At 41.7% G+C, this 12,190-nt stretch overlaps 5 protein-coding genes and 1 non-coding gene across 6 annotated transcripts; 3 read left to right on the top strand and 3 right to left on the bottom strand.

Annotated features, from left to right (window-relative positions):
- Positions 1 to 260: 260 nt before the first annotated feature.
- On the top strand, positions 261 to 1,771 carry V1516DRAFT_681367 (NUDIX hydrolase domain-like protein). The gene is made up of 4 exons (XM_066923232.1): positions 261 to 562; positions 651 to 770; positions 825 to 1,043; positions 1,092 to 1,771. Exons 1-4 carry the CDS (start codon positions 355 to 357, stop codon positions 1,319 to 1,321), a joined length of 777 nt encoding a protein of 258 aa, XP_066775092.1. The 5' UTR covers positions 261 to 354; the 3' UTR covers positions 1,322 to 1,771.
- Positions 1,485 to 2,979, top strand: V1516DRAFT_570391 (TAP42-like protein). Its single transcript, XM_066919233.1, has one exon. The coding sequence runs from the start codon at positions 1,784 to 1,786 to the stop codon at positions 2,963 to 2,965; it is 1,182 nt and encodes a 393-aa protein (XP_066775093.1). The 5' UTR covers positions 1,485 to 1,783; the 3' UTR covers positions 2,966 to 2,979.
- V1516DRAFT_681373 (SGNH hydrolase-type esterase domain-containing protein) lies at positions 2,952 to 3,936 on the bottom strand. The gene has a single exon (XM_066923233.1). The coding sequence runs from the start codon at positions 3,861 to 3,863 to the stop codon at positions 2,994 to 2,996; it is 870 nt and encodes a 289-aa protein (XP_066775094.1). The 5' UTR covers positions 3,864 to 3,936; the 3' UTR covers positions 2,952 to 2,993.
- On the bottom strand, positions 3,908 to 8,401 carry V1516DRAFT_642958 (uncharacterized protein). The gene is made up of 3 exons (XM_066920130.1): positions 7,965 to 8,401; positions 4,615 to 7,903; positions 3,908 to 4,567 (listed from the first exon to the last, which is right to left on the bottom strand). Exons 1-3 carry the CDS (start codon positions 8,319 to 8,321, stop codon positions 3,957 to 3,959), a joined length of 4,257 nt encoding a protein of 1,418 aa, XP_066775095.1. The 5' UTR covers positions 8,322 to 8,401; the 3' UTR covers positions 3,908 to 3,956.
- A 527-nt stretch (positions 8,402 to 8,928) lies between these two features.
- Positions 8,929 to 11,518, top strand: V1516DRAFT_666517 (ubiquitin carboxyl-terminal hydrolase-domain-containing protein; the record flags this gene model as incomplete). The annotated part of the gene is made up of 2 exons (XM_066920749.1): positions 8,929 to 8,967; positions 9,050 to 11,518. The coding sequence occupies 2 exons, from the start codon at positions 8,929 to 8,931 to the stop codon at positions 11,516 to 11,518; spliced, it is 2,508 nt and encodes an 835-aa protein (XP_066775096.1).
- A 392-nt stretch (positions 11,519 to 11,910) lies between these two features.
- V1516DRAFT_t72 lies at positions 11,911 to 12,006 on the bottom strand. The gene has a single exon. It is a non-coding gene; the product is annotated as a tRNA-Ser (tRNA).
- Between the last annotated feature and the right edge of the window lie 184 nt (positions 12,007 to 12,190).

The raw sequence follows: 12,190 nt of genomic DNA on the forward strand, positions 1-12,190 counted from the left end.
TTAAGCTCAGCCACTAGCTTGCTCCGCGCAGATTGCACGTTTCGATTCCAAGTTATTCCTCTCACTCATTGCATCTGTTCATCCCGAAGAGGCCTCGTTCGTCCCATCCGCCTTCCTTCAGACTTCTCCCAGTGATCCCTGAAGCTTCGTATTCGGGACGATGTAACATAAATATGGCGTTCGTGCTCACCTGACTTTGGCTCGGGTCTAGTGTGAACACGCCTTTTGTAGATGGACGTCCTCGTCCCAGTCTTTATATAGGTATTCTTATTATTAGACGCTAGATACGCGCTTGTTTTGTTCTTTACTAAATAGTGTACAGTTCTAATAACCTTTAATTTAATATTACGCAATATGTCAGCCATCACTGAAACCATGTTGACGCGGGAGCGCATACTTCGAGTATTTCCTGATGTTGCTGCTAACGACGTCGAAAAGCTCGATACGCGCGACGATGTTATTTTCGATGGCTACGACGAGGAACAAGTCCGACTTATGGAGGAAGTTTGTATTGTTCTTGATTGGAATGATGTTCCTTGTGGAAGTGCTAGTAAAAAGACTTGTAAGTTTTCTTTCTTCCTTTTCCAAATATGCAAGATGATGCGCGTGCTGGAACTGGGAAACTTTCTCCTTATACTTACATATGGTAGGCCATCTCATGGCAAACATTGATAGCGGTCTTTTACATCGAGCATTTTCAGTTTTTTTATTCAACAATGAAAATAAGCTGCTTCTTCAGCAGCGAGCCGACGAAAAAATCACTTTTCCCGGTGAGTGAGTTAAAATCACCCACCTACTGGTTGGTCCCACTAATAAAAGCTTAGGCATGTGGACGAACACTTGCTGCTCGCATCCTCTTTCAATTCCCGGTGAAATTGGTCATGATTTACCTTCTTCTATTTTGGGCGTTAAGCGGGCTGCTCAACGAAAACTTGACCAAGAACTTGGAATTCCTTTGTCTGATGTTCCAATTGATGACTTCCATTTCCTGACTCGTATACATTACAAGGCCAAAAGCGATGGTATTTGGGGTGAACACGAAAGTATGGTAGTCTATCGCTCTAATATTTATTTTTTTCTAACCTGTATAGTTGATTACATTTTGTTTATTCAGGCAACACCATCTGTCACTGCGAATCCCAACGAAGTCAAGGACACTAAATATGTTACTGCCGAAGAGCTGAAGATTATGTTCAAAGACGATTCGCTCACTTTCACTCCGTGGTTCAAGCTCATTTGCGAGACATATTTATTTGACTGGTGGGCTGATCTCGACAAAGTCAAATCTTTCCGAGAAGACTCCATCCGTCGTTTATTATGAGAGTTAGTTCAAAGTGAAGCAATAGCGAACACTTGAAACCTCCAATTCCCTCTAATTCTTGTCAATTTTGGATATTCTAATCCATGCGCACTACCGTTTCTGATAAAATTTCATAGTGTTTTTGTTTTCGTTTTCGTGCTGATCTAGCAGTTTGTGTATGTTTCTCAGTTTCTGTATTTGGATGTATCTGTTTTTAGAGCTAATTTCTGTTGTCTTCTCCCTCTCGCTATTTCTTCTGGTCATGTCTATTGTATGCAGACATAAAGGATCTTTTTGGAACTTGTAATATATGGCGGTTTTACATATTTGAAGTAGAGCTTAAGGAACTCTAATAACCTCTCCCCGCATTAGGTACTAGCACTAAACCCATGTAGTTGTAAAGCAAGCTCGAGATAAGTTGGTTCTCCTCTTGAACCGAAGTTTAGTACATTTTATTAATTGATTTCGTTCCAACCAATCACTATGCAATCTAGCGAGCGTACGCTGAAAGAAGAGTTTCGCTATGCGCTGTTTTTATATTCCAAAGTCTTTTCCTCGGCGGTAGATACAGTGGTGGTTACTGAACTTTCATCAATTCATCAGGACAATAGCAGGGATTTGTCAGACTGGGGATCCGATCTCTACCAGACTACCTTACAAGAAGCTATATCCAGTTTGAAGTCTGCAGAAAATAAAGTAGCATTGCTAAGCCTTTTTAGTTCGAACGAAACATTGGATGATGTGGCGACCGAGAATATTGTGTATCTGAGTATTCAATATTTGTTAGCAACTTTGAATGAGCGAATACAGACGACAAGTCTAGTCGATCGAAGACGTCTTGTGATCGAATGCAAAAAACTATATCTTTCATTTTTGACCGTTTGTGACTCATATGAATTACTTGACCGACAGACCTCTAGACTCGTACATTCAATTCTAGACGCGAACATTGAAAACCCAGTCTTTAATACAATGTCGGCGCAGCAGTATCCTGATGCGGGGACATTTCGAATGGCCAGGATAGCGAGATATAAAAGCATGAGAGCTATCGAAGCTAGAGTATTAGAATTACGAAGAAAGGTTTTGCACAACGACAGAGAGGACGACACAGTTGAACCGAGTCAGGTTGATGAAGATGATACACGTACATTATATATCGACCAAGAGAAATTTTTCATCGAGCGATCTCTAGAATCTTTATCTAGCCTTGATTCGGAACTTGAATTGTTATCGTCTTCTGGAGCTCAAACTAGATCTGTATCTTTGCAGTCTACAAGTGCTACACCGGAAATCCAACGGAGAGACCGCGACAATAACGATTATAGTGAAAAGCTCGATATTTCCTCAAATTCTGCGCCGATGTTGACATCCACCGGTAAAGTGAATCGGCCATTTGTGATTGTTTCGTCGCGCGAGCAGCTCAAAAGGAATGTATTTAAACCAGACTATGTGCTACCAACGATGAGCATCGATGAATACCTTGAAGAAGAGAGGCGCCGAGGTAACATCATAGAAGGTGGTGGTGCGCAGTCGGCCAATAAAAGGGAATCGGACGAAGAGGACGAAGCAGCACAAGATAGAGAAACATATAGGTTAAGGCAATGGGACGAGTTTACAGAAGCAAATCCTCGTGGATCAGGCAATACCAAGACTAATAGAGGCTAAAGTAAATAATACGATTGACATAGTAAAATCATAAAGCTTCTTTAAACTGCTTAGCTTTAGCGGCCCAACCTGGTTCCACCCCGTCTATATCTTTAGTCGCCATTCCGGGCCAATTTTCAAGTTCTCTAAGGACTAGCTTATAGAGAATTCTATATGCGTCACCGTTTAGATGTAGTCCATCAACGGTGAAATTGTTCACGTCTATAGTTTGCAGTTCTTCTACAGTATTCTCTGTAATTTTAGCTCCCGAAGCAGCTGCAATGGCTTCGAATAGGTCGATTCGTCTTAGCTTCTCTGGTTCGATCTCGACCGGGCAGTGGAGCAGGGCGTCGGCGTATTCCTTCGTGGCAACTTGCGTTCTATCTGAACCATCTGAACGCAAATTTGAGTCTCTAATTTTGGAGATAGATATCGGTGCAGGGGTCACTAGCAAGACACGAGCATGTGGAAATGCGCTATGGACATCAGATATAATCGACCTTACATTTCTCAGAAATTCCGAGATGGGTACATGATGTTCGACACCTTCCACGCACGAATCGTTAGTTCCGAGCCAAAAAATAAATAAAAATGCCACCTGCTGATTTAATTCTCGCTCAAGAACCTCTAGCTCGGCAATGACTCGTGAAAGCTGAGACCGAAGCCATTTACTGGAATATCCAGATAACCCTCGGTTCAGCACATCTGCGCGACGCCCATAGTAATAAGACAAAGCGGACGGGAAACAGAAGGACAGGGATGGGTCACAAGATCTCTCGAATTGTGAATCTCCAAATAAAATCACTTTTTTGTAATGTTTTGTCATCATTGGTATTGAATCTTGAAGTAAACTTCGTTCGACGTTCAACTGATTGAAACTTTCTTTGGAATAGTCCTTTTGCTTCGTACGAAATCGCATTTATCTCGAGATAAAATCACAATCAAATAAATATTACCGTATTATTATAAATTCAAAAAATTTATTACCAAACTTAATTGAGCTACATTTTAATTAAATACCTCCACGGCCTCCGACATTTCCCAGTTCTTGTCTCATTTGCTCAGGGAGCTCCAAAGAAGGCAGTTCAGTACCTTCTTCACTCGGCTTTTGCAAGAATCCAACCTCAACCAAGTATGCAAGATATATTCCCACAATCTCTGTATTGATACCCATTCCAGCAGATTTATCAGCTAATCCCCAAGCCTCTGAGTCAAATCGTAATGCTTCCACTGCATGCCGGTCATCGAGCTCAGGAGCTTTCGTGGAATTTGGCAAATTATCAAGTACAAAATGAAGCAATGGATATAATGCGCTGTCATGCGCTTCCTCGACTACATATTTTTCAAGCGCAATCCTCCACGGAACATAATCCACCTTGGACAGGTTATATCCATAAGTAGCGATCGTACTCAAAAACTGGTTAAATCGCAAACGCGGATGTCCGGTAGAATGTACAACGCGCATGCCCTCGGGACTCTTAGGTGCAAAAAAAGCACTCGAAATGACGATGCGCGAAACGTGATCAACAGGAACCATGTTCACAGTATTATAAATATCAGGAGAAAGACCTAGTTGAACGCAGCCCTTGATCATACGCGCAATAAAGTCATCGGTATTCGTGACTAAGAAATGTTAGAGCTTGTCAATATCACCGAAGAGCTATACTTACTTCCACGGCGAGAATCGCCAGTAATGTAACCAGCTCGGACGACAGAACCTACTAGACCACGACGCCCGGCTTCACGCACAAGATACTCGCTTGCCCATTTAGATTGACCATATCCGTTGGCCAGACCTACCTTGGAACCTTGCAGGTCGTCATTTTCCAAAATACCATTGCCACCATTTGACAAAATACTATCCGACAATCTAACGTAATGCTCCGTATCAATAGCAGATGTCGAAGAAACGAAACTAAAAATTTTGGGCTTCCCTTCGCTTGCAAGAGCCATGGCCTGAATGGTGCCGAGAACGTTCGGTCCTCTCAGTTTTGAATACGGGTATACCCAGTGCACTTGAGCCCCGTTATGAATAATGACATCTACGGTCTCAGTGAGTTTTTTCCAGGTGATAGAATCTAAGCCAAGATGTTCCTGCTCTAAAGAACCAATGACAATCTCAATGTTTGGTCTGTAGTCGTCTTTCCACACACCATATGCAATCGCACTACTCTTAAATCTTTCAAGTCCAACTTCGGAATTTTTGGCACGAATATGTAAAATCAATTTGATCTCTCGCTTAGCTCCATGAACTGAAAGTAAATTATCGACCAAATTAGTACCTAAGAACCCAGTGGCTCCAGTCAAAAAGATAGTCAATGGAACGTCCTGTGGACTTATAGCTTCCTTAACAGATGGATATGACGAAGCTAAGTCTGTGACCGCGAGAGCTACAGCATCACTTGCATACTCCGATTCACTGCTCTTGGATACTGCCTCGTCGGCTTTTGGAGTAGAAGTTCCACTTGCACTTGTTGAACCTAATGACCCAACATTCAAGTCCTTCCCTTTGATAGAGTCAATTTCTTTGGCAAGTTCTGAAATAGTAGGATGACTGTAGATGAATCCAAGCGGCAAATCTACTACAAATTTCTTGCGAACTTCGAAAATCATCCGAGTGGCAAGAATAGAATGTCCTCCCACGTCAAAAAACGAATCCTTAGGAGATAGAGATGAAGGTCGTTGAGGAAGAACATCAATCCAAACATCTCGTATTAATGCCTCAGTATTTGTAAATAACTCTTCTCCAGAAGCAGATGATCCTGCCTTTGTACGCTTTGCAACAGCAGCTAATTGAGCAGTATCTGGGAATGGAAGAGCAGGCTTATCTACCTTGCCATTTGGATTCAAAGGCATCCGGGCCATTGGTACGATGACGGTAGGAACAGCATATGAGGGAAGCTTCAGCTTTAAATATTCTCTTATATCACGAATGAGTCTTCGATATTTGACAAGACCCTTAACCACTGGATCAGATTCTTCCTCTAAACTCTCATGACCGGAGAGAAGCTCATCCAATGAATCAGTCTTTTGCGGAACTATATAAGAAATCAATGTAGGCTCTTCGTCCTTGTCGCGCTTCACAAGAGTAACATTCTCACGAACCAGAGGATGCTGAGAAAGATGAGTATCGATTTCGCCTAGTTCAATTCGAAATCCGCGGATCTTGACTTGATCATCGGCACGACCACTACACTCGACATTTCCATCAGGGGTATAACGTCCCAAATCGCCAGTTCTATATAATCGATCGCGAGGGCCAAACCAATATTTACTCCAAGGCTCATCTTTTTTGAAATTTTTCCAGGTTCCATCAGGTACAAACCATGATTTCACAAACTTCTCCTTCGTGAGATCTGGTAATCGAAGATAACCCTCGGCAAGACCACCAGCTCTAACATAAATTTCACCTACTTCTCCGACACCGCAGGTGAGCTCACGGTTGTAACGATTAACCACAACAAGTTGAACATCAAACATGCCCTTTCCCGCAACAATGACATCTTTCTGAGATTGCATGAATGTGGGATTCTTAGAGTTCGAAGGCACTTCAAAATAAGAAACAGCTCTTTGAGTTTCTGTAGTACCATACATGTTAACAATAAATACATTACGAGCTAAAGCTTGTAATCTTAGACAGTCACGCTTAGTCAAAATATCACCAACAAAGAAAGCATGATGTAATGAAGGTATAATAGCTTCTGCCTGAGCGGAAAGCAATTGACCCATCGCAGGAGTAAGATGCGTCACCGTAGCCTCATTTTCAGCCATCCATTCGGCTAGACGACCAGGAGTACCAATATCATCAGCAGTGGGAACTAGCAGATGAGCACCCAAAAATAAGGGTGTAAATATATCTCTTTGGATTGGATCATGTGCAATACCGCTTAGCATAGTAAACTTGTCGTTCTCCGACAGCCCAAATGTCTCTGACATCCAAGGGAAATAATACGTCAATGAGAAATGACGCCCACGTACACCCTTTGGAATTCCCTCACTACCAGAGGTAAAAGACAAGGTAGGTGTACTATCAGGCCCAACAATTACGCCAGTTGGCTTAGACTTAAGAATGGCTTGGTCAGCCAGTAGATCAGTAACATTGTCTGAACCACCAACAAGTGTCCCGTCGTCTCGGATTTCAAGAGCAGGAATGTCAGCCAGCAAGCTCAGCTCAGTATCAATATACTTTCTAACCGACTGGGCCAATTGCCCTGCTTTCTTAATGACGATAAGGCCCCTTGGCTGAGCAACCGTGAGGTAAATATTTTGGCGAGCTGCAGGATAAGCAGGATCGATAACTGAAAAAGTCGCTCCAGCTTTCAAAACACCCATAACAGAAACAACCAAGTCTACACCACGGTAAGCATATACTGTAACTACATCACCAAGTGAAATCCCCTTTGAAATAAGATGATGAGCTAGTATGTTAGAAGCCTCATCAATTTGTTGATAAGTGAAAGGGCGATCATGAGTCGAATTATCAAAAGGATTCTTGGTCTCAAGAACGCAAAGTCTATTGGGATGCCTTTTGGCATTTGCAGAAAAAATGTCATGAATTGGACCTCTGAAATTTCCCCAATGTAAGTCGCGAGTGGGATCAGGTAAGACAGCACTTTGTCGAGGAGTGATAAGTGGGATTGAGCCAATTGCAATAGAAGGTTCTGCAGAACCCAAAATAATAATCCGGGAAAGTTGTTCTGCCAAAATGCTCACACGCTCATTTTTAAAAAGAAGAGAATTATAATGAAAATTAAGAGATTTCTCAGGCAGATCAAAGAAGATAGTCAAATCGGTCACGAGACCATCAATAGGTGCTAAAGTATCATATTTGATAGACCGACCAGCATGAAGAAACGACAGTCGATAAAGAGTAGGTGGCTCAGAAGCTTTGGTCTTCTTTTGAAGGTAGTCTATGAAATCTGCAAATGGTATAGACTTAGCACTGCCTTCCATTTCGAGCTAATAGGAATATCAGCAAATTGAAAATATTTTAAACGATTTTATATCAAAACAAACAAACCTTTTGAACAGTTTCAAGCAAGCTTTGAAAAGTGATTTTACCGTCGACAGCAGCTCTCACCACAATATTTTCTGACTTTTCACTGTCGGCACCCACAACTATGTCTTCATCTCCAGTGAGACGATAAACAAGGATAACAAACGCAGTCAAAGCAATAGTATATGGAGAAATCTTTTCAGTACAACCGGAAAGCAAAGCTAGATTATTCCATGCTGAGAGAATTGAAGCAGATAAAGGAAAGGAATATTTTGATTCTACGACCTTTATAGGAGTCGGACGAACATAGTCGGTCGGTAAAGCCGCGAGCGTCGGGTTTCGCAGAGTATTTTCCCAATATGAGAGGCGAAAATCTGACATTATGGAAAATTTCTAGCGAAATCGGATTAATGAATAATACAAAAATTGCAGTGTCTGAATTATCGACAATGTGGTTTGAATGCAAATAACAATTTCTGCATCACTTAGCCGGTAAAAGTTCTGTGAGCAATTGAGTTCAAAAACAATTACAAGGGTTTTAATCCGAATTTCTCCGAAAGAAACTTTTCCGAGGTAGAACAACACCTAGAAGTGAGCATAATTGCTTTTCTATGCAACTGAAATAATTTTGCAGTGGCTTTTGCAGTAAACAATTGAATTTTTTTTTGGACAACATTAAGAGTCTTTCGGTAATTCCAGGCCTTATCGGGTTCAGAAATTAGGCTACTAAAGAGAGCTTGTTCAATCGATCGTTGCGGCGCTTCATACTCTCCCAAGCTCTAACTGAAGCTAAATGGGCTCGATAGGTACAGCGTGTTGTTTGAACGAACAAAATTACGAAGCTTAAAGTACAGGCTATCTAGAATCATAACACAATTCATTCGTCTTTGTTGTTGTTCTTTATCTCTCGGAAGGTCACGCGCTGACGCGCTGTTTAGTTAAGAGCAGATTGTATTTTTTTTGTTGATTTTCTGCTTGAGCAAGGCCAATGTTCAAATCTAAACGAGATCGATCAAAGGACGCGAAGGTAGGATCAGAAAACTCAGTATAAATATTATTGGGATACTTGCTTTTGATGGTCTTTAGTACTTATTCCTAATATTTGACAGGAGTTGACAGGCCTGGCTTATTATTTGCAACATGGTTTGAAGTTTTCTAGTCTCGAACTCATAGAGCCGACTGCTAAAGTCATAAAACTTCTAGAAGGAATCGGAATTGTATGTTCAACTGAGAACGCTAAGCTCGTTGTCCGCTCTCTATACGCTTCAGGGAATGTCGAGAAAGCGGCAGAACTCTATAAATTTTACAACGAAGCGCGCGACGGTGTCTTACTAAGCATCCAGGAGTGTCCTTTGTCTGGACTGTCGTCTCAATGGTCATATTCCTTCAGTCATACAAGTCCTATATGTGTCAATTTTGGGGTCAGCTCTTCCAGTGATTCTGACTCGGTATCTCCCCATGGAAGTCGGTCCTCATCCATCTCAAAATCTTATCCTTCTCAGCAGAAGTCAGATTCGGATATGTTTTTGCAGTTGCCAAATAAAACGCCCAAGACTCTGATGCCTATGCAGGGCGCGGAAAATTTAAAAGGAGTTACATGTTATCTTGATTCCTTGCTTTTTGCTATGTATGCGCGACTCGAATCATTTGAGCCCATTTTATGCCAGATACCAGCAGACGACCCTCTTCGTTCGCTTGCAACTATAATTCGCCTTTGGGTAAATTTGTTACGCGCCGGTAAGTTGATAACCACTGATGTGACAGCGCAGCTGAGGATTTGTCTCGCTCAAAATGGCTGGGAAGAAGCAGGCAAAGATCGCCAGCAGGATACGAGCGAGGCGTTTGTCTTTCTTGCCGAAAAGCTTGCTATGCCTCTGTTGACACTGAAAATGGATATCCAGCATGGCGGGAAAGAAGCCGCGAAAGATGACCACAAGCTTATCAATGAACGGCTTCTTAATGTTCCTATCCAGGGTGGGAGTGAGGATAGTCCCATTAGATTAGAGGTCTGCCTGGAAGATTATTTTTCAGATTCTGTTGTTGTTAGGAGAGAGATTGAGAGAAGACGATCTTTATCTATTAGCAGTATTATGAAAGGAGCAGTGTCGTATGTTGAGTACGCTGATGTTCCATCGGGACGAACTCAGCGTTCAGGTACCATTGATGCTAGACCAGAGGTACTGGAGAGACTGAGTAGTTCTTCAAGTGTCCAAAGTTTAACTCGACTCCGAAAATCACCTGAGCTATTGGATCATGGAACTCCAATGATCAGCGCATCGGACGAGACGGCAATTAGCGACACCGCAACAGTATCTACATCTGATGGTCCCGAGCAAATTTCTTCCTTTAGAAGCAGCTTATTGGAAAGTAAGCCTCAATCAATCGGCAGACGATCAACAATCAGAACTATAAATAATGAAATTTCATTACCGGCCTGGACTTTCTTGCAGATTTTGCCATTCTATGCTAATGCCGATTTGAATATTAAATCTGTTCATCATTTTACACAACAGAGACCAGTGCTTCCTATCTGTCTGAAACGATATACTTGGTCGTCAGAAGGTAAAGCACAGAAGAACGATCGAAAAATTATTATACCTGAAGTCATTGAGTTTCCGCATTTTGTGGCTGATGATCTTGACTCTGATGGTACGGAAGGGGATGCACTGTTTGGCAATTTTCGACTGATTCTAGAATCAGTTGTATTCCACCGTGGAAGTTCTGTCAATTCGGGCCATTATGTTTCTGCTGTTCGAGATTCACTATTTAAGAGCAGAATGGATATAATGCAGCGGCATTCTTCTTCAGTTTATAGCGATGAATCTGATGAGGAAGTCATTTCTGCAGATGCTGAACTTGCTACCGATAGATGGCTGTTTTTCGATGATCTTGCTTCGAATCGGATCATTAGTAGAAGCTATCAGGATATTATGGACAAAGAAATGCCTTATCTTTTATTTTATCGTCTTGTACATATTAATGATACAACTGAAGAAGCTTGTTCACAAAATGAATTCATGGATATAGCTGACTCGTTTGCCAAGCAATCGATTTCTCCAGTTTCCACTTCTTCCTCAATTGCGACAACCTATTCGTTTCAGACATCTGCTGGTTCAGAAACTGAAACTGTTGCGTTTAATTTGAAAGGAGAAACATATATTGATGAGGAATTAAAGTCTAAACCTGCGACGAGATTAGGCTTCATAGATTCTAAGTCACCTACTATAGCAACCACCCCTGCAACAGATGGGACAGCAACTTCAGCGCATTCAGACGTGAACACGGCAGCAGCATCTACGTCTGCCGTACACTCTTCCCCAACAACCACAACTGGTTCAGAAAAATCTGACTTTTCCCGTCATACATCTCGCAGCCGATGGCGCGATCGCAATATTTCTCGAAAGCAAAGTGCGGTTAGTGTTCCGGACAATTTTGAAAATCCATTGCCGCAATTACATCAGCATCATCATCGGCATTTCCGTCGTCGTCATAGAACATCTAGTCAAAAAAATAATACATCTTCGAAGACTAGTTTGGCAGACGATGGCGAAGTTGAAGACCGCTGTACAGTGATGTGATTCACTGTTAGTTCATATTCAAAATTTCTTGCTGTAAAAGCCACCACACGGTTAATCAATTCATGTTGATAGTTGCAAATTCTCGTGACATTTGACGAATGATGTCACCCTGATTTTTTGTTTGACAAGAAAGACCGCCTACTGCATTTTCTGCTTGAATTTGCTTATTCGTCGAACTCCTCGTAGTCTAAAATGAAAATCAAGACTTTTTACATATGCATTCTCGTAGATCCCCTTCGTGAACAGAAATTGAATCTGATCCGTAATTCTACGCACCCCGGAGCTTGGCAGTATCTGATTTACAAGACATCTAAGAATAAAAATCTCAACTGAAGTATAGTAAATGTCAGTACAACCCTCACTGTTAGAGCACGAATCAAGGGGAAAAAAAACGTCACGGACAAGATTCGAACTTGCGCGGGCAGAACCCAACGCCTGAACTACACGTCAATAGCAGGGCGTCGCCTTAACCACTCGGCCACCGGGACATAAACTGTATATAAAACATTGATACCTAATCCTAACATCGAGATAATATGACGTAAATTTATTATTAATCCTCTAATTCGTATAACCAACTTGTTGACAAGACTATTAGCGCAAGTAATTAGCGTATTATCTTTTGTGAATCGTGCAATGCACTGGAGATTTAATAAGATCTTAAAATCAACT

The sequence above is a fragment of the Lipomyces oligophaga genome, assembly GCF_038497815.1.
Source record: "Lipomyces oligophaga strain CBS 7107 unplaced genomic scaffold V1516scaffold_9, whole genome shotgun sequence".
Classification (NCBI taxonomy): domain Eukaryota; kingdom Fungi; phylum Ascomycota; class Lipomycetes; order Lipomycetales; family Lipomycetaceae; genus Lipomyces; species [Lipomyces] oligophaga.

What these genes read in the sequence shown, in the direction of transcription:
- V1516DRAFT_570391 (XM_066919233.1), top strand. Translation starts at nt 1,784, where the DNA reads ATGCAATCTAGCGAGCGTACGCTGAAAGAAGAGTTTCGCTATGCGCTG.
- V1516DRAFT_642958 (XM_066920130.1), bottom strand. Translation starts at nt 8,321, where the DNA reads ATGTCAGATTTTCGCCTCTCATATTGGGAAAATACTCTGCGAAACCCG. An exon ending in TGCTTGAAACTGTTCAAAAG is followed by an intron (nt 7,904 to 7,964) that starts GTTTGTTTGTTT and finishes TATTCCTATTAG; the next exon opens with CTCGAAATGGAAGGCAGTGC. An exon ending in TGGCGATTCTCGCCGTGGAA is followed by an intron (nt 4,568 to 4,614) that starts GTAAGTATAGCT and finishes AACATTTCTTAG; the next exon opens with TCACGAATACCGATGACTTT.
- V1516DRAFT_681373 (XM_066923233.1), bottom strand. Translation starts at nt 3,863, where the DNA reads ATGCGATTTCGTACGAAGCAAAAGGACTATTCCAAAGAAAGTTTCAAT.
- V1516DRAFT_681367 (XM_066923232.1), top strand. Translation starts at nt 355, where the DNA reads ATGTCAGCCATCACTGAAACCATGTTGACGCGGGAGCGCATACTTCGA. An exon ending in AAGTGCTAGTAAAAAGACTT is followed by an intron (nt 563 to 650) that starts GTAAGTTTTCTT and finishes TACATATGGTAG; the next exon opens with GCCATCTCATGGCAAACATT. An exon ending in TATTTGGGGTGAACACGAAA is followed by an intron (nt 1,044 to 1,091) that starts GTATGGTAGTCT and finishes TAACCTGTATAG; the next exon opens with TTGATTACATTTTGTTTATT.